The 21,365-nt window shown below is 35.8% G+C and overlaps 1 protein-coding gene across 6 annotated transcripts in view; it reads right to left on the bottom strand.

Moving 5' to 3' along the window:
* VTA1 (vesicle trafficking 1) overlaps positions 1–21,365 on the bottom strand; it is a 52,016-nt gene that overhangs the window by 3,943 nt on the left and 26,708 nt on the right. For 2 of the 6 annotated variants that reach the window (XM_080343082.1, XM_080343086.1), the window contains 3 exons: positions 20,076–20,252; positions 18,150–18,230; positions 9,884–11,005 (listed from right to left, as the gene is read on the bottom strand). In XM_080343082.1, the coding sequence (XP_080199208.1) occupies positions 10,860–11,005; positions 18,150–18,230; positions 20,076–20,252 (404 nt within the window). In that variant the 3' untranslated portion in view covers positions 9,884–10,859. Of the gene's footprint in view, positions 1–9,883; positions 11,006–11,289; positions 11,371–18,149; positions 18,231–20,075; positions 20,253–21,365 lie in introns of those variants that run through there. The other 4 variants (XM_080343083.1, XM_080343084.1, XM_080343085.1 and 1 more) reach the window with 4 other exon arrangements.

Here is a 21,365-nt window from a genome sequence, read left to right as displayed (position 1 = left end):
TAAATACTCTGGATACAAAATATCTGTGCAAATCTCCTTCCTTCTGGACAATCAAATGAATCTATGGTGTGATCCACTGAGAAAAATACTTGAAGGATGAGTGAATTTTGCTGGTTAAGTTTCCTCTCCCACTTCTTGCCTCTCTTATATTTTGCTGTTTTGAGACTTCAAATACATAAACTCTCTCTGGTTTGAATTATATCTTGCCAGAGACAAAATTAATTACATTAAAAACTATAATTTCACTCACACTTACAAGAGTTAAGCACGTACTTATCTTTTGATGTCTACATAGAATAAAAATAGAAGCTTACAGTACTGAAAGCAGAAATTAGCATACATATCCTCAACACCCCCCCACTGCAAGAAAGATGTAGGCAGTTCAATTTTCAACACTTGTTTTACTTTAGAATCTGAGTCCATTTTTCTTTCTTCCATCCACCTCTGTGTGGAAACTCTGTGTGGAAACTTTTGTGTGGGATGTGCTTTCCAAATAAAGTCCTTTTACCAGGCACTGCCCAGAGCACAACTGGAAAGAAGGATAAACATGAACGTTCACCCTGAATTTTCAATTATTTTATATTTTGCATGTACATTAACTTTACAATTTATATTGCTTCTTCATCAACAGTATCTTCTATGGCCATTTTAGCAATGAAAGGTGTCTTAAAAACTTGTATGAAAGAGATTAGTTACCTATAACTAATTCCTTTTATTACCTACAGATACAGCAGCATTAAGCAGTGCATTTCTGTTTTCAACCACCTCCATCCACTCCTTTACAATGGTGCATTTCCAGCAGCATCCACTCCTTTGTCATCCTTCTACATCTTTCCATGTCACCTTGTCACAGTCTACTGAGACGACCTCCACACCAATTCCCAACTGCTTGTAGACGTAGATGTGGACATAACCTAAATAACCTTTCCTACAAATAGAAAAAGATGAAGCCAAGACAGCATTCACCTAGCCTCAGTTCTGTGAACAGGGTTACAGATTAAGACAGACAATGGTTTCAAGTGAAACTTTGGTGCCTGTTTTCAGAAAAAAACTTGCAGTGAATCTTCAAAGTAGCCTTCTACACATAGGTTGTAGAACATCAGGTCTGTACTCTAGAAACTGACTCTTTCCTACTCTCCCAAGCAGATGGATAGCTAGTAGAAAAAGCATTTTTTTGCAGGAGACAGAAGAGCTCTTGGTCAAAAGGCTGGTAAATCACAGTAAGGATCTTGGCTTTCAATAAAAGGAAAAACCATCACTGAATGCTTCAAACATAGTAGGAGAGAACAGTCAGAAACCTACAGCTATGATCACCAGCTGCACCTTGGCTTCTGTGTTCAATATGGAGGAAGTTGATCCATTGACTGAATCCCACAAAAGTGAAGAGGATCACCCTCTGGGACTATGAAAAGTACTCTAATTTGGAATTGTCCTGATCAGGTCCAATTTAACTGAGAAATATGAACCACTGCAGATGACATCTGTTATATTCTTCACTTAAACTTGAAACTATATTAATGTTTTTGAGGTTTAAGACTGGCCTATGATATATTCATTTTTGATGACAAGAAATTATTTTAAATTTCCTTTCTCCTGGGCATATTCTGAGTCCGATTCTATTAGCAAGTCTAATGAGGTAATGGGAGTCACATGGGAGAAGTTCGAGAAATGAAACAAAAGAGTTCAAATGTTGTGAAGAAAAGCTCTTTCATAATTTTGAGTGTGTCTGAGGTTATCCACTGCCAAACACTGGAGATAAGTGGCACCTAAAATAACATTAGGTCAAAGAGGCCACTCATAGTACACAGAGGATGAACAACCTGGATTGCATTCCACAAAAAGATATCCAAACAATTCCTTTATAGCTAGAATGTGTAACATCAGAGTTCATATTAGTACCTAACACAGAGGTTCCTATATGGAGTCTGCAGGAAGCTGCTTGTGTGGGATTTTGGAGATTAAGGGAAAAAGCATAACATATACAATAGACTTACTATTTTTTAGTGAAGGGAAATCCCCTAGAGAAAATAAGTATCAGGTAGATATCCTTATCAAAATGACAGCCTCACTGTACAGGTGCTAAAAACAGTTTCCTTCAAATGATGATTTCCCATTGCAGGGTACATTTTCCTCAGGAATTAAGCGACATAGAGCAGACATTAATGCATGTGCTTTGGTATTATCTTGTGAGGCCCAGGGAGTTGTATGACAATAGTTTTGTGCTACTAGCACATCCAAGTCCCAGGTGAAATTACTTAGTGAGTCTTCAAATGTTATCAAATTGTCAAGTGGTTGACCATCTTCTACTATACACAAAGCCACTCAGTTCTTGTTTGTTCACTTTTTAAAGGCTGCAGTAGACATGGTGGCTACTGCGTTTGGCTGTGTGAACCAAACAAGCCCCTTTTGCGGTATTTTGCGCTTTTTGTCAGTGTTCCTAGATATGAGTATAATGTCAGGTATTTTGAACTTAGCCACCCAGCGAGTGCCAGTCAGCAAGACCCCTGTTTTGCAGTGATAGTGGAGGAATCTACAAATATTTAGACAAAGTCAACATATTATCCTTGTAAAGTACTTCCGCCAGTTGCTTGCCAATATCTCAAGAAACTACTTTAAATCACAGTCTTAATAGACAATGAGTTTCAGAAAAATTTCTGCTACTCTCAGGTCTTTTCTAAAGTGCCCTACAAAGTGAAAGCCTGTTCAGTATCTAAGAATATTCTGTCTGGAAAACTCAGGGTTCCCACCCTGTGTTTTACATTTCCCTTTTCTAAAGAATGTGGAAGAGCTTTTACGTTGGGAGGCATAAACAGATGTTTTCTCTTGGGGGCTCTCAAGTCCTTGTATTTTGCATAGCTGAGGACTAAAAGCACAAGGCAGTTGACTGAAGATCAAGAAACTTCTAGACAGACTAACAGAACACTAGCCATTGAGAGCCAATGCTTGCAGAAAGTGATCTCATTTTTAATCTAAGACTGGAGCTGTGAGAAACAAGTGGAAAAGAAAGTGGGTTCTTCTGAGGCTTGTCCTGAAAACTTGCACAGTGCACAGATGTTTGTGGCAGCATCTGTGTCTACAGTGACTGGAAAGATGGATCAAAGCAGTCAAAAGAGGCAAGATGATCATTAAAAAGATGAACTCTGACAGACGAAGAAGTGGAATTTCAGTAGACAGTAATCTTGATAGGTATTTCCATGGCCAGAAACTGAAGAAATTGCAGGCACTAGAAATGCAGTAGCAAGGTGTTTAGCATACTCCAGTGTGCTGAGGTTCAAAGCGTTTAGTGATTTGATCAAATATACACGGATCTGTAAACCCGACATTTACAGGTAGAAACGTTTACAGATTACTTCACAGAAAGCTGACTGAACAGTACCAACAAATATTACAGAGTTACTATGAAAAGTGGCTGTAGAAAGAAATTTTCACATTTTACAGTTTGTATCTCACTTGAGCTTCAGCAGGGACAACTGCTAAGTATTCCAAAGAGTCTGTGGGAGAAATACATCCTCTAAAGCTCTGTGGTAAGGGGAAGAAAGCTCCAACAGTGTTCACAATGCTCTCTTTGAAAGACAGCTGAATGTTCTGATTTAGGTAGGTAGCTGAGAGTGAACACGAATAGAAGTTGCCCTTTTTCAGACCACCTGCAGTATACATAGCAGGGCCTGTACTGCAGGGCTTGTGCACATTCATGCAGGTGTTGCTGAGAATAAAAAATTCGTAGCTAAAAGGAGCTGTGTTTAGATGTATCTGTACCAAGAAATACAGTGATAGAGCCTTCAAAGGAGTACTGTCCTTTTCTGCAAGTGCAATTAGGTTCAGTAAGAATTATCATGATTATTTCATATATAAAATAGAAACAAAATCTCTGCATTTTCCAACAGAAAGCATGGAAAAAAAAGTCATAATGGAACACTGGAAACAGAAAACATGAAAAAAAATCAAAACTTCTGTCTCAAAATCTGTCAGTACAAAGACGAGAGCCCTGACACAGGAGAACTAACAGCATACCACACTTGCATCCATTAAAGCCACTGCCATTGTTTTAGCTGTATTTTTCTGAACAAGAAGAAAAGCTTTCTACCTGAACACAACAAACGCTTGTGTACATGAGTACTCTTATTGCCTCAATAGGACCATTCATATGGGTGAAGCTCATCAGGCAAGTAAGTGTAGAATAAAGGACACGTATGCAAAGCTATTATCAAAGGGTTGCTGAGCTGAAGTGCAGCAGTCGTGAGCACATATATGCCTATTTTACATATACAGACTTAATATCTATAGTGAATAAAGTATTTTTCCCAAGATTTTGCTGATACACTTGATTACTTCCAGCACAAAACAAAATACTTGCTGTTTTCTACAACTGCTTACAGGGATTTCACTATGGGCTAGTTCCTGCAAAGCTGTATTCACACCAAAAGATACGGCCTCCATTTTGAGCAGTGCTGTACCTTGACGATATCGATACATCTAAATCTTTGATAAACTTACCATATTACAAGTTTATTGCAGACTGTGGATATTCTTCCATAATCCCAAGCAAACATACACTAGGTATTGAATTAATACAATGCATAAAAATATCTTAATTCTGCCTCACACTATTATTCCTAAAATGCTTACAATGCATCATAACAGACATTAGACCTAATAAAGACAAAATGATGTACCACTGAAAGACATTAGGAGGAATCAGGTTATCACAATGTCTCATGTCCTGCAATATATATATATATTTTTTTACACAGTAACATTTCCAGGTATTTTGGGAGATGGACCATTAATCAAGGTTCAGCAGAGGCCAGAAAAACCTTTCCAAAAGCTCACTGACTCATCAACTGAAATTTTAACTCTAGAACAACTTCAATCTTGCAATCCAATCCAATACATACATTTATCAAGATGCCTTAAAATACATTAATGCTTTGGCCCTAATGCCTTAAAAAAGTCATTCCAAACCTAGACTTAATCTTTCTTCAATAAGACTTTCAGCATCTCAGTAGCTCTTCTTTACATCTCTTCCTAGTAAATAACTTTTCATCAACAATAATCAGAATCAAACCCAGTATTGTAAGTGACAGTGTACTTGCTCCCTGTACTGAAACAATCTCATCCAATGCATCCTAAATTAGCATTAGCCTGCTCAACTAGGTAAAGCCAATCAGAATTCCTTCAGCCTCCAGTATCCTAACTTTTATTTAAAAATATTCTCTTGTTAGAACCCAAGTGACTTTGTATTTTGTGCTTTCAGTTTCACTCCATTCTAGTCCCTCCATCAAAGTCACAGAATTTTTCCCAGTTCTCTGCAGTACTTGCAATACTTTCCAACTTCATCTCATCCACAAATTACTTGTGACTTGGATGGTGACCTCAACCTAAGTCACTGAAACCCAAAACGGGATGTGTCTCTAGTAGAATTTACTGCAATCTCTTCTTCCACCATCTTTAATCCATCTTTCAATTCTCATGTTAATCTATTTCCACCTAAGTATTTTTAGAGTCCTATGTCATGCATTACTTCATTTTAAATACATTAACTTCATTGCATTAATTTTCTAAAAACTTAGTGTCCCAAACCATCCAGGGTGCGGGGCAGAACAAAAAGGCTAGCAGAAAACATACTACATACTATCATACCCATGTTAGAACTTTGAGTCTTTTGTTCATAATCTGAAGTAAGCTTTTGCTTAACCTTGTCACTAAACTAAGAGGTCACAACATTTTTTAAATGTAATTGCTTTATTTGCTGTTCTGCTACTGTAAAATACTAACTGTGAACTTATAGATCCATTAACAGTTCTTATTACTGGATTTATATTTATTTCAGTACTGTATAATGGAGGTTATGTTGGTCCTCTGATAAATCCAACATTTTAGGATAAGCATTATATATCACTAACCCATATAAATTGCTGGCTATGACTTACAAATACATTGTATCTCTGATCTCCTCATTCCTGTCCAGTGTCCCCTAAATTATCCTAGGAAGTTTTTTTTTTTTCCTTCCATTCTCATTATACATCTTCTCATTAAATATTAATGCCTTTTCTGCCTCTGTTAAAAACTCTAAAAATTTATTTTGGGAATTTGTTACCATAATCAATCCTTGTCATTACTTGTCAGGATTACAAAAATCCTGACTATATTAAGAAGCGTTAAATCCAAAGCAGCCCATTTCACAGATGGGTTAATAGAGGCAAAGAAAAGTTGACAATTTCACCAACTGCTTAGCTGGAGGTCCACAAACATACAGAGATCTGATTGGAAATATGGCTCTGAGTAGAGTTAATTTTCACATATCCTTCTTTAAATACTGCAATCCTACTGCTGCTAAAGCCTCTGAAGCTCAGAAGTGAAATACAGTTGCTACATTTTTCTCCGCAGACCATACTGGGTAAAACTCAGACCTGTTAATCTTCCCAAATTACCCAAGAATGTTTAAACATGTGGGCCATCACTCATATTTAGCATTGTTTTCAACCTCCCCTCTAGCTACAGGAACACCACAGAATAAATGCAGGCAGTGAAATAGGAGAGGCAAATCATGATAGGAAGGAAACCCCAAAGCCAGGAGACATCATTTTAAGGACAAACATGGGTCTCTGTAGTTCACTGCAGATACCATGCAGTTATACCTGTAGTCTCCTAAGTTTTCCAAAAGGGCCATATCAAATCAATTTTTTATTATTTAATAAATATGACATTTAGTGAGCGCAAAGGTTCCAAGGAGGAGAAGTTCTTCTCCTTTCCATTTTCAGGGTGCTGTCAACCTGTATTTTTTTTTCTCCCTTTTGGAGCTACACCTAGACTCGCTATCATTTCCTCAACTAGGTTAACTTCCTACTGTGCGATAACACATTTTTCCCAGTTTGCAGTCAAAAAAGTGGTTTTTTTTGTCATTCTAGAGCTCATGCCCAACTCTCCTGTCTTCTTGTAATCTTTTGCCTCGGGCTCAAGTTTCCTTCTCAGCTCTTTCAAGGTTCTAAAGAAATCAGCCAACAATTCTAACTTCATTCCAGTCACTGCCCTGCTCCCATCCCATGTGGGATTGTAAGTATTTCTTCCACCTTCTTCTGCAATAATTTCTGTGCCTCCTCCCATTCTGTGGAGAGTGTGATTTATTTTTCTTCTCTGGCTTATGTCTCCACTCTCCCTTCCAGTTTGTTTTCAATGCTCTTACTTACAAAGTTCTTATTCTGAGATCATTTAGGGCCTTACATTCAGAACAAACTCTATGATCAGACTGTTCCAATACAATATTTGTCAGCAGTATCTACATACTTGTATTTGACATCTTCCCAATACTTGTAAAAAAGGTACTAATTATGTTTGGTTTTTTTTTTTTTTGAAGGCACTCTTACAGCCCACTATTGAATTTACAGGCTTTACATTATAAATGCACAGACACATATCTGCACACAAATCACCACCTCTCACCCCTCCGAATTCTACTTCAAACAGTAAGTTTCTCTGTTGTTAATTTCTCATATTACATAGCATGAAATACTACAATTACTATCACATTCTGGAATATGATCATACGTAAGTCTGTGCTTCTGAAACTTAACTTACACAGACCATTAAAAATTCCACCTGAAATTACTGTGATAACTTGAAATGAACACCTACAGTATTAACAAATCCAATTAGTGCACATTTGAAAAAATCTCCACCATTTCATAAACCTGCTCCAAAAGACACTTTTCAAAGACTTTTTGTAGGAATCCTGAAGTATAACATAGAACTTCCCCTGTAGAGAGGTGAAAGCAAAAAGAACTGCAAAAACATTAGGTAATACCAAAAGCCTTATAAGTAACAAACATTGAAGAGATTTACTAAAAATCTAGCTTACATAAGTAGCAAAACTGAACATGGAACATCTGACAGAAAACATTTCTTTCTCCTTTGTTAAGCAAGACTGAGAAGGTTGAGAACTCACAATCCAAAGGAGAAACGCCAACAAGCATGTAGGTGGCAGCCATGCTGAAGAAGAACGAGTTGTCGGCTGTAGCACGCAACAAAACCAGCATACTCCTGTATTTAATACTGTACTTGTGCGTGCTGAGAATTGGTATAAGAGGAGCTATGGCTTCATACTTCATCATTCAGAGTGGCTGTAAAATGAATCAGTCAACACTTAAAGCTCACACAATATTTAACAATGGGGCCATAAATTCCAGTGCCTACCACAAATTCCCATTTGGAATAATTACAAGCTATCTACCTACATTATCCTGCTGTTTTCAAATATGTACACTTCTTGAACTGTTCTGCAACATTTGTTTGTACTTTTGGGCTATCTGCCACATTTAACGCTGTCCCAGAGGCTATATTTAATGGAATGGAAATGTTTCGCTACAATTTACTTTAGGCATTAGTTTGGATGATACTCAGAGTCTGCTGCATCAAATGCTAGAAGCTTAAAGATGTGGCTGTAACAAAAGTTCTTGATTAAGAATAAATGATCAGAGCAAAATTTATGCAAAATAAAATTCCATATTCTAATTCAGGTGTTGTGGTCTGAAGGTCAGTATTATGACATCTTTAATTTTATAGAATTGATGAGACTTTTTAATCATAAATCTTCTAAACACTGATATATGTTCTGAAAGAATGTCCAGATAGCTTCTCTAAGAAATTCTTAAACTTTTGTGTTAGTATTTTGATCTCCACTCCCCTCAGGGACACATATTTTTAATTTCTTTCTAGGCAAAAGGTTACACATTTGTAATTGATAACTCAAGAAAATTGCTTATGCCTTTCCATTGCATATCAGTTTTTCTCTGATGATTCCCTGGTTTCCTCAAGGAACTTAGAGGTGCAACATAATCAAGGTAATTTTTTATACACCTTAAGAAATACTTAAATTTTCTTTTGCAACTTCCTAGTCATGTACCTCACTTCATATAATTCAATCACCAAAAAATATTATCATTTTTTAATTGAAAAGCCTCAAATGAATACAGTATTATATAATAACTTATTTTCCATGTAATACAAAAACCACAAAGTTCTTTTAAATATTTTGTAAACTAAAACAGGAAAACTGACTTTCCTCCTTCAAGTGCTGGGGACTGAAGCTGATAATAGTAAATGATGGTATGATCCCCAAATGAAAACAACTTCTGATTTTTTATAGTAATGCAATATATATATTCTGACATAGATCAATGTTCTGCATCCTTCTTTCAACTGAAAAGCAGCTTCTCCAATCAAGTGTAACACCACAATAATATACCTGGAATAATTTACAGTAACTCAGTTTGATACTGAAGTGAGGGATCTATCTTGCATGAAGCACCGTACAAAACACAGGCTTATTACCCAGTTCTGTACTGCATTATTTATTCTGAATATCTCAAAACAATCAAAACCTAATCCAAATCACTGTCAAGATTAGAATGCTATCCCATATTAGAAAGCAATACAATACCAGGCATTTTATTTATTAAATCTCAGTCAACTAAAATGCTTAAGCATATATTTATATGTTTCATCTACTCTTTTCAAACCTGCTGTCAAAGAGACTATACGACCAGCTAAATTTCAATGCATGCTTATACCTGGTTTTCTTTTCCTCATCTTTTTGCTATGAATATCAGACTTATTTTAGGCACTGCAAAACAGTGCAGCTATAAAGAATATGTGGATTCGATCTGGCAGCTTGAAAGGAAACACAGATCACATAATATGTCATTAAAATTATTACATAAATCAGACATGCTTTATGGTGTACTCAGTTATTATGTCATGTCAGTTAAAAGACAACTTGTCCTTTCTTTCAAACAGCATGGATGGATTTTTAACAATCAAGAGCTCTATAATTGGAAGGACAGACCTCATAAAGACTCAAAATTCAGTTTCCAAGATATTTTAATTAAATCTCAAGACCAAAAAGTCTCCACAACAAAGCAGACAGGAAGAATATTAGCTGTAAATACAAAGCTCTATGACACTAATACCAGAGATGAACCCATACTGCTTTAATGGCTGAAGAAGAGGACTTTTTTCAGCCTCTTAAAAATAAGGAACGGCTATGAAGTGAATCTCTGCAAAAGTTCATGTTGTTTAGAATCTCTGACTCCAGTTTCAGGATCATCTCTGATAAATATTAGTACTTTCTCTTAATTACCCATACATGTACAAAATTGTAAGTGTTCACACCAAAGGAGTAAGAACCAATAATCAAGAATACATCTAGCAGTCCATACAGTTGTGGGGGATTGGGTTGGAACAACATCAAAATGGCTCTCTCTGAAGTATCAAGAGATGTTTTTTCCAGCATGTTTTAAAATCAAATAGAAATGTCCTCAGGTCTCCCTCAACTTTGACTTATGTCTCAGATAATACCCAAATAAATTATGTATAGAAAAACATCCTTCGTATTGTGGGTCTGTCAGCCTTCTCACATGCTTTCATTTCAGGAGGAAAGCGCTAATCTTAGTTACCGTTTTAAAGTTATTATACTTATTAAATAATTGTTTGAAATAATAAAAGCAGAGTAAGAATTTTAATAGAACATTCTTATACTCAAGTTCTTTACAAATTCCGCATTTTCCCATTCCGATATCTAAATATTGCAAGATGAATTCTAACTTTTCAGCAGTGTTCAGAGTCCTTTCTTCAGTACTCTGCTTACATCAAGCCACTGCATTCTTATGTTTCTAGATCCACTGTTTGTAAAATGAAGAGAGATTCCTACTGTACCATTAATTGCTAACCTGACACTGAAACAGTGATTTCATTGTCATGGGTGACAGGCTTGAGAACCTCTGTGTAACTCCAGTCCCCTAACAGGTACAGTAATAAGGTGTTAATTCTGTAGGCAAAAGACAAGAATCTGTTGAATAAAGGCTTCATTCTCTGCCTGTCATCAGTAACTTGAGGGCCTTCTGCAGATTCTGCACAGCAGTGCTCACATCTTCGTATTGCAAAGCACTGCCAGCATATTTGCAATATTTTTGAGCTCTGGCAAAGTCCTCTGGAGTCAAACGGACTTCCCCTGCAAAAACATAAGTATTACAAAGTTACTATAAAAGAAATCTGACTGAGGCTTCCCTTCACATGATTTCTGTGTTTTATTTATATTTGTGGTAATATTATGAAAATCAGGCTAATACTTGTAGTAATATTACAAAGACCAAACTAGCATGGTTCTTCTGTTCACTTTTCTTTCCATTCATATAATGCTCAACTTCTTTGCTGTCGGCATTTGAAAACTATAAGAGGACCTTTCTAAACACTGGTAATTTGTACAACCCAGTGCCTTTCAAAAGTAAGTCAATACCTTTGAGAAAGATCTCTTCATCTAAGGCAGCAAAGAAGAGCTTTTTAACCACCGTAAGTTAGCTGTAATCACATTACAACCTGCAAGAAACAAGGACAGTGGTTTTTGTGTTTACAGTAGAATTACTCTGCCCTCTTCTACAGGAATAATACACAGTTAGAAACTGTTCCTTCTCAACTGGAATTACTTTTCAAAATGTAGGAGCATTTCTCGCTGGCATGTTTCTGCACATTGTAATGTTTACATTTCCAATTTTTTTAAGATGACTGAAAACAAGATTGATCCCATTAAATGTGCCCATATTTGTAATCCTGGTGAATGCTAGCAAAAAATACTCTCATGATATAGTATAAAACAATCATTATTTATTTATCAGAATATTTTCTTGACATAAGTTGAAACATTGGAAGTTCTGCAATGCTCAAATATTCAGTGTTCTACAAAGTACAGTAGGGACTTAATGCCCTAACTGGGTTTTAATGTGTGAACAGCGTCACTGATGTGTGCATATAATAAAGCACAATTATGTTACTGTCCCTTCTTTTAGCCACAAGTTCATTAGGAGTTTTAAAACTAATCCCATGCCACTCCACTAACCTATGGATAAATTGTAAAATCTTCACACATGCTCTTTCAGAACAATGTAACTTGTAAAAGACTGATATTTCTGGACACAAATAATTATACGCAATACTGAATAATTATGTATTTATTTAATAGGCTTCCCACACAGCATCTTATAAGCAATGAACATATTTCCCAAATTAAGAAAAAAATGCATTTAAAAATGCACCACAGATTTTATATAGAAATCACTTAAAGACTTAGCTCTCTAAGTACAGCTTTCTAATTTTAAGTAAGGAAATGAATATACTTAAATGCATTTTTATGGTACAATTTCAGTCAGATGGACCTCTTTCTTTCAAAATAAAGCTGTTGTTAGCAATACTGTGAGAACACTTGCCAAAGAATCTCAGTTCTTATCAGAAAATGTTGATTGTATTTGCTTTTCCTTTCCCCAGTCTTATTATTTAAGAACAGCTTTTGAACAAACGAAATGGAAAACCTGGGAATATTAAAAACTAGACCGGTCTCCTGGTTTTCAGAACAACCCTATCCCAATAAAAAGAAGAAAGGTAAGTGCTCTTAAGATTATCAACTTTTAAAGTATACTCTAGAGTCTATTTATTTTCCCTCCAATAAATAAATATAACCACAAAATAACTGTTGAATATTGAGGGGCATGACAACTTGGTGGGCTCAATATCACTGCAATTAATATTAGTTTACTGCTGAATAAGTGAAGCCACATTAAATCTCTTAAAATGCATATACATGTGGGTAAATACGTGTGAGGGAGTGCATAAACACAGGAACACACATTTAGGTTATTTTGCAACCTAAATAAAGTCACAGACTAAAAGCAGCTGGGGTCAATCTGCGACCACATTACTGAACATCTTAAAGAAATTAAAAAGACCAAGTTCCCTTCAAAGTGGCTTTATGCTACGATGCCAAAAGAAACTACAAAATCATTCTTTAAAAACTGTCCAAGGCATCAGTCCAGTATTCAACTAATTTATTGGAAAGAAGCCTAAGTTCACCAGTCTAATCTTATTTTTACAGTATGAGCTCTATTAATGTTTTGCTGGCATAGAGCCTTATTTATTATGAAATCCACTTCAGATGCTATTATGACATAACTTGAGGAAAAAGAGTTAACAATTTAAAATTTATAAACCAAAGTTTACACAGTAAGGGTGTTGATCTTTTGATGTGCTCAATGGCCTCAGCTCCTATTGAAGTCAACACCTCACAATGGACAAATAGAATAGAAATAGAACAGCTCTGTGTTCTTAGGTTTTCAAAATAATGTGAAACTTAACTATAACATCTGAACTTACATCAAAGGAATAACCACAAAAGTAACTTACTTCAATTTACATATTCTAACAGTTAAGCAGCTTTGGAGAAAAGGACTGGGGGGTCCCGATGGACACCAAATTGTCCATGCGCCAATAACCTGCTCTTGCGGCAAAGAGGGCGAATAGCATCCTGGGCTGTACTAGGGTGTTGCCAGCGGGTGGGGGGATGTGATCCTCTTTACTCAGAGATAGTGAGGCCACACCTGGAGTGCTGTGGCCAGTTCTGGGCTCCTCAGTACAAGAGAGAGACTGGAGAGAGTTCACTGAAGAGCCACTAAGATGATGAAAGAACTGGAGCACCTCTCATACGAGGAGAGGCTGAGAGAGCCTGAACTGTTCAGCCTGGAGAAAAGAAGGCTCAGGGCAATCTTGTCAATGTACATAAATACCTGAAGGGAGGGTGCACACAGGACGGAGCCAGGCTCCTTTCAATGGTGCCCATGACAGGACCAGAAGCAATGGGCACAAACTGAAAGATAAGGGATTCCTGTCTGAGCTTCAGGAACGACTTTTTACTGTGAGGGTGACTGAGCACTGGCGCAGGTTTCCCAGAGAGGCTGCAGAGTCTCTGTCCCTGAAGAGATTCAAAAGCTGTCTTTTGAATTAACAGTGACACTTTTCTCAAAATTCTGCCTTTGGTGCTGCAAATGAAGCCATAGGGAGAGTGCAGGCGCAGAGGAAGACGCAAAGGACATGGTCCTCAGAAACTCATTTTACAGGACCCTTGCTTGAACAGAGTGTTTGGACTAGATGACCTCCAGAGGTCCATTCCGATCTCAATCATCCCGTGATTCTGAGCTCTAAAAACGCCGAACAACATCAAGACGGGAAAAGTATACTGTATTTATCCTGAAATAAATCTGCCTCTGTGTTAATCTGAAATTACTAGCACAGTAGTTATATTTACTACTGAAATATGACAGGCGCATGGAATCCACAAGTAATGTCATCAAATCTGATTCTTTTAGTTTAAAAGGAACATAAAGTGAAAACCTAAAGGTGATTTGACTAGAGATGCTGAAAATCATGTTGGGAAAAAAAGCAGTTTTGAAATGAAAACGACATGTATTTTACATGATGTATCTGCTTATCCCTGGCATCCTTTTCTATCCATCAGATGTTTTTCCCTTTTATGAAGTTGCCCAAAGACAAGGCAGCTGATTTAAGAATATTTTAATAATGTGACTTGATGTATAAAACCAGTGATGGCAAAGATAACTGAAATAATTTTTGAAACGATGCTCTTTTTTCCCATTAAAGCACTGAAGATATTTGAAATACAAATCTTCAAAAATTTCTTCTTCGATCATGAAAACACATGCAAAGTCAAATTATTATTTCCACTATGTGTGTAGAAAATCAAACATGATTATACACACAACTAGAATGGACAAATGGTTTCTCTATACTATGCCACCTGTGGAAGGGAGCATATGGTAATATAAGAAGATTTATAAAAACTCTGTGCAGCACAACCATGAATGCATATAGTGTTCAAAAAATCTAGGGGTAATAAATTTTTTAAGCAAACTACACCAGAGAAGTGCATGCATACATTATACAAAGCTGCTGTGTAGCTCTGCATTCTGTTGTCAGAGACATTAACCAATGCTTAATTGCATAAGCTTTGACACTTTAAAAATTCACTGTTAAACTCTGAAAACTCTTCCTACAGGACACAACAATTATTGAAGGATTCACCTGACTAAAATCAAAGGAATACTGTTGCTTTAACTTAATTTTCTTTTGATAAAATATTCCACTCTTCTCCACCAAAAGTTTCTCTGTCATCATAGCATTAAGCAAATTGCTTCTCCTGTCCTACAGGAAAGAAATAAAATACATAATTTATTTTAAAAATATACATTTGATCTTACTACCAGAAAAAGTCTTGTAGGAATATGTGGAATATCCTGTTTGGTTTTGACTATACTAGTACATTCAACAGTGCCAGGGAATGCATCTCAGCACTCAAACTTGACTGCCTACACTGTCGAACTGCTGGAACAGACTCCAGTATGGTTTTGGCCCACACAACCTCACATTTTCCCAAACAATTCCTGGGCACGACTTGTGGTTAGAGGAGGGTAGAGACCAGGCAATATTGGCAGCCTTCACAAACTACCTTGTTCAGAACGTTTAAAAGTTTAATAGTATGGATGTGAGTGGTTCTGTGCCAGCTGTTCTCAGTGTCAAATATTTACAAGCATGTTTAATTTAGTAGTATAGACACAGACATCGTGTCTAAATCGTGGAGCAAGTGTACTTTGAACTGTGCCAGCTCTGCGGATCTACTGGAGGGCAACACTGATTCCTCCTTCCTGTCCAAAGGAAACTTCAGTTCCATAGGAATGGTGCACACCAAAGTCTAACCACAATACGCAGCCAGGATCTAGCCTGAAAATATATATATATATATTAGATAAATATTGGGGAGGGCTCCTGGGTCGCACAGTGTAATAGGTCCGTTGTGAGATCCAGAATTCATAAATCTACTTGCAGGTTAGGGAACAAGGCTACTGTGGAATAAAGTACTGTTGGCACAAAAAGGACTCCGGAGTAGCATGAAGAGAAGAATGACATCTGCTGTTACATGTACAGATGAAGGGACAATGCTTTGGGTAATGACCAAGCATGCATGACAGGATGGTGACACGCAAGAACAAACACCTACCATTGCTCTCAAGCTTCTCAATTCTATGCATGCAAACAAAAATATTATTGTATCTTTGCTGACTTACACATCCCTTATGCCCTCTCAAATTCCTGCATAACTGACACCATATTTTCTAAACTTTGAGAACTGAGAGTCTGTATAAGCTGTATCACATCTCAGGGTGCACTTTTGCAAAACTCCCTCATAAAGATGTAACCATATAAGTTGTTTCAAGACCCAAATATGTAGTGACACAACAGATGTACAGAGGAGGAATGCAGGCATGCAAATACTCAGCTTACATCAAGTTACAGTTTCATCACTTTGCTTAGTAAGGGTCTTAATCTCTTAATTACAGGACAGTAGTTGCTACGAATTTTCATAAACACAGCATATCTTAATTAATTCATTTCCTTTTTGTGTACTTTTAAAACCAAATTATCCCAAGTTATCCCAGGTAAGTGGCTAGAGAGAGCAATGCACTGATACCATCCAGACATTGAATAATAAAACTTGTAATACGTAATGAAGAATTAAAGTTCAAATAAAAATCATGACATTTTTACAACTAAAATTAAACACTGAAAACAGAAACAATGATGGCTAAAATTTTCAGAGTAGTTATTCAAAAACCTATTAGAATAACTGTCTAGAGTATCATGATAAGCTGGTTAAATATAAAAGCTTTCCTGCCAAACACAAAATTTGTTTTCCAACTAGCAGTTACTACAGAAAAGCTTAGGTAAAGCCTTCAGCTGTTTAGGTTAAGGAGCTACTGAACCCCAACATCCCCCAAAACTCAAAAACTATCACCAAGTTTAAATGGTTCATCTATGGGTCTGAGGTATTGTCTTCAATAAAATGAGTTAACTATCACTAGAAATTACAGTAATACACCAGACAAACAAAAGGATGTGTCTTTTGTTCTTCAAGAGAACACTAAAGGTTAATATGTCTCTATCAAAGGTAAATTTCATTATTTTTATCTTTTTAAGACATCATCTACAAAAATGGTTTCCTTATCTACTACAATGGACACATTCTTAAGCATTCTTATGACAGCAGGCTAAAATCAAACTAAACACTAAACTCCTATTACAGTGATTGAATAAAAAAAAGCTTTTTCAGCAAAGCTGGTATTTTAACATAGACACCCTCTTCAACAACATAATAAACTAAAATATCTAACACAATTATTTTTAAGTTACAATATACAAGAATATACATATCTAAACTCAGTAGTCATAACAGGCAACATTTGACGGTATCTAGGACTGTATCTGGGACTTAAAACATCAACTATATACAATACCAGCTTTCCCTGGTAAGGATAAACTGTAGGGTAGAATATGAACAGATTTCATTCTAGGACTTCCAAACTTCCTTCTCACTCAACATCCATGTTATATGGCGAACAAAAATCTGATTATTGCAACCAGATGTAACTTATCTTTTTATTATCTCTATTCCACAGAGAGAAGAATTCCTGGAAAAGTTAATACTTTGTTCAATTGCATATCCCTGTTCAACTTCGAATATAGGATGATTCCAGCTTTATTGACAGTCACTGCTATTTCACAGGCCATGGTTTCCCTAAGGTTAGCATTTATGTGTGCACTTTGAAGTATGATATGTACAAGCAGACATGAAATACATGTAATGTAAGTTATCAGTGATTTTAACATGAAAGACAGATAGCATTTTAAAAGATAAAAGCCTTGATTAAATGGTACATCAAAATGCAACCATTAGAAGTACCTTAAAAATTATTTCATTTAATACAGGTACTGCTTATAATCAACAAGCAAACATAACAATTATGCCACAACAAAAACCACCACTAGAATATTATGATTATTTAATAAAGTGAATAAATAGCTTACATAATGACTCTGTAGAAGAAATTTTAAGTAAGGAGAATGTGTATTAACTACCAAAATACAATTCGGCAAGGCCATCAGGAATGTACGCTTTGCTAAGTATATCAGAACCTCATCTCAGAAGCAACATAAATAACAAAAAGGCTAACACAATGCTAGCTCATTGGTTCAAAAAAGTCAGATCAACAACACGAATCATACACTATAGCAAAGCTCACAGAAACTATCAAACTCTTAGCAACATAATGTTTAGACCACATCCATTCTTTTCAAGGTTTCTGAATTAGTAGCATTCAGATAACGATGACGTTGTTTCTCAAACTTCCTTCTTCAGTGCAGGAGAGACACACAGGACACAACATGCCCATGTACAGACAACACAAATGCCACCACCTTACCTGCAGACTGAGCACTGTAAAGGGAAGGATCGACTAGAGGAACATTCTGAGCAGCAGGTTGAATGGTGTTACTTGTCACTCCTGAAAATCAATGCAAAAAAATTGGACTTGGATTATTTTCACTTATAGACTTAAAAAGTAAGCAGACAAAACAAGAAAGCATAATAGGTAAACCCAATAACTAAATTATTTTTAAATTAAGCAGCTGATAGCTTTCCAATTCTGAAAGTTTATAACATTTTAAAACCCTCACTTCAGGCTATGAATGTTTTATAAAATAATACAGAAGAATATACAGGCTGTCATTCATTTTATCAGTACAGTATTTCACAGATATTTAATTTCAAGCATCAAAAAAAGAAAAAAACAACAAAGCAAACACCTAGTCCAAAAGACACTGATTACCCTAGACATTGAGGAAAACCTGCTAAAGAAGACTAGGAATAAACTTTTATATCTGAAGTTTAAATTATACCCTTTAATATCAGTGTGAGTCTCCATTACTGTATTTTTAAAACCCTACGCCTGCCATCTCAAACTTGCAAACCATCTCCTTCCTAATTCCTTTGAAAGCAATTGGTGAGAACAAAAAAACTAACTGGATTTAAAAGGGAAATGGTGATGCTAGAAGAAGAAACAGCACTTTACACTGTGAAGCATTCTTGAATTTGTGTTCACATTTTAGACACTCATTTGCATTATTCCAAAACTACATTTTTTGCAGTATGTCCAGAACATACCAGACTTACAAAGTTATTTCTACAACATCTGCTATGTTGGAAGACGGTATAATCACTTTTCTAAATTATCTGTTATTTCATGGAATGATGGCTGTGGTTAAAACTATGTAATGCAAAGAAAAAAATGTATTCTAACAAGGTACATATTCCATAATTTTCAGATTCAGTAAAAACAAAGAGCTAAATGTTTATCTAGGCTGAATGTAAAAAAACAACAGTGTCCCCCTCCCAAACCCAAAAAACCCCACCTATCTGAAGGATTTCCCTTTGATAAAGCTGAAAAAAGAGCATCCTGAAGTTTTCATGAGGTGAAGCATTTTTAAAATGAGAAAGTAAAAGGAGGGGCTATGTGACAAAAACATCTCATATGTTCTGTGATATTAAAATGTAGCTGAACGATCAAAGGATCATCAGGATTTAAATCAAGAGCTTTAATTTTTCAGTCTTATTAAACATAATTAATTAAAAGGTAACATGAGGTGAAAAAGTTGTGTTCACAAATCATTTAATACAGCCTTTTTTTTTTGTAAGGCAACTGGGAAGAACATTGAATTTTTAAGAACTGGGTTTTTAGTCCAAAAATGACACAGAATAAAAAGCATGTAGGAGCCAATATGTTTAGCCGTAGGGACAAAATTTCCATTAACAATATTGTTTGAGGTCAATCACACTAAAGTATTTGTGTGGGTAAATGAGCATACACCACATGGAAGAAGGGTATGAATGGCACATCAGGCATGACTGTTATAGTGTTCTTGTTAACAGTTTCAACACTATGTTGGATATGTTCCCAGATAAAGAACAGCGGTCGATCTGCACAGGGAAAGCTAAATATGAAATGAAGTCATCTAATTTCCTCTATCAAGGGAAAGATTCAAATAAATGGTGCTTTACAGTATAGATATTGCAACACACAAATCCAGAGAAGAAAAAACACATTCTGTCTGCAGGAAAATTCACTCTTTCCATCCATACACATCTCTCTGGCAAAGTGCTCCAAAATATGAATTATGTATTTAAAAAAAAAAAAATTAAAAATATTTCTGATGGCATTTTTATGACGTTAATTTATGAAATTGCTTCTGCCATAGAATACCTATGTTATTCAGTTTATATGTAATAGAAAGAGGGCTAGAATTCACCTCTCAATAAGGGCATGGATTTCTTGTGTGTGATTGAGCCCTACCTGTGTTATGAGGTACTTCAGCTGGAGTGTTGGCTGGTGCATGGGCACCTGGTGGTATATGTATGCCAGTGTAATTACTAGACGGTATGTTGTTAGCTTCATATGTAGATGATGATGCTGGTTGAGTTGTTCCACTATGGACAGAAGATGACCCTGCTTCTTCCCTTTCAACATCTGCTAAGATAACACAAAATAGGAATTACTGTAACTCTTCTGTACAAACACTTTAAAAAATTAATCTTTATTTTAAAACCTTCTTTCAAATTTTTCTTTTAAAACCTCTTTTCAAACTTGAATTGCCACCACAGCATGACATAAAACATCCACCCAAACTGCAAACAGTTGATTTGACAAAGTAAAAAGCAACATACAATAGGATAGAGATCTAGAAACTCACTTTCAAAGATCTCTTCTGTTTAAATTGAAAGATCATCTCATTACTGGTGTGAATATAAGCAATATGTCTCATTACTACAGTCCCTCATACTTCCATGTACTGCATTCACAGTAGTTGAACAAGATACTACAAATACGAAGTAATCTATATTTTAATATATCCACAAACCAGAATATGGAAAATTGTATTTGCCTTACAAACTCTTCATAAAAATAAAGACAGTGCCAATCTTTCTATCCCGTATCAGTTAAACTAACCACAAATAAATAACAAAAAAGGGGAACTTTGGGAAAGTAATACCAAACAAGAAAATGAAATGCCGCTTAGCAGAGTCATAACTGTATCTAGAACAGAGAATGTAATGCACTATAAGAATGAGGTTTAATATATTCCACAGCATGTACAAAGAGCATAGATACTATTTTTCAACCTAGTCATGTTCTTAACATTCTGGTCTGGTTTATTCAATGTTGCTTTGAAGGCTGCAAAAGTAATGGTCCAATTTTATTATGCTAAAGACCCAGTTAATTTAGAATATGGTTGATTTCTGCTCCTTAATTTGAATTCAGTTCAATTTTCTTTTACTATGTGTGTGTTCATCTGTATCAATAATGTCACATGGAATGAGCACAGTTTTGGTAATGGCTTTGTTAAAATTTAGTTCTTGAATGGGAGGAAAACAAATACGGGACCACAAAACTTCTGTGTGTCTGGAGCTGGCAAAAGAGATGCTTTTTCTTTATGAAATCCACATTGGTCTTCAACTACACAAGATTATGTGTTATGCAAACACCTCTCCTGCTTAATAATTAAATAGTCTACTATTACAAATATCAGAATTTTTTCCCATGTAAGGTCCTTTTCCTCTCAGAAAAAGTTCAGGTTATTATCTT

Source organism: Nesoenas mayeri, assembly GCF_963082525.1.
Source record: "Nesoenas mayeri genome assembly, chromosome: 3".
NCBI classification, from domain to species: domain Eukaryota; kingdom Metazoa; phylum Chordata; class Aves; order Columbiformes; family Columbidae; genus Nesoenas; species Nesoenas mayeri.
Note: the sequence above shows the minus strand (reverse complement) of the source record. Positions and strands in the feature narration are given on the sequence as shown.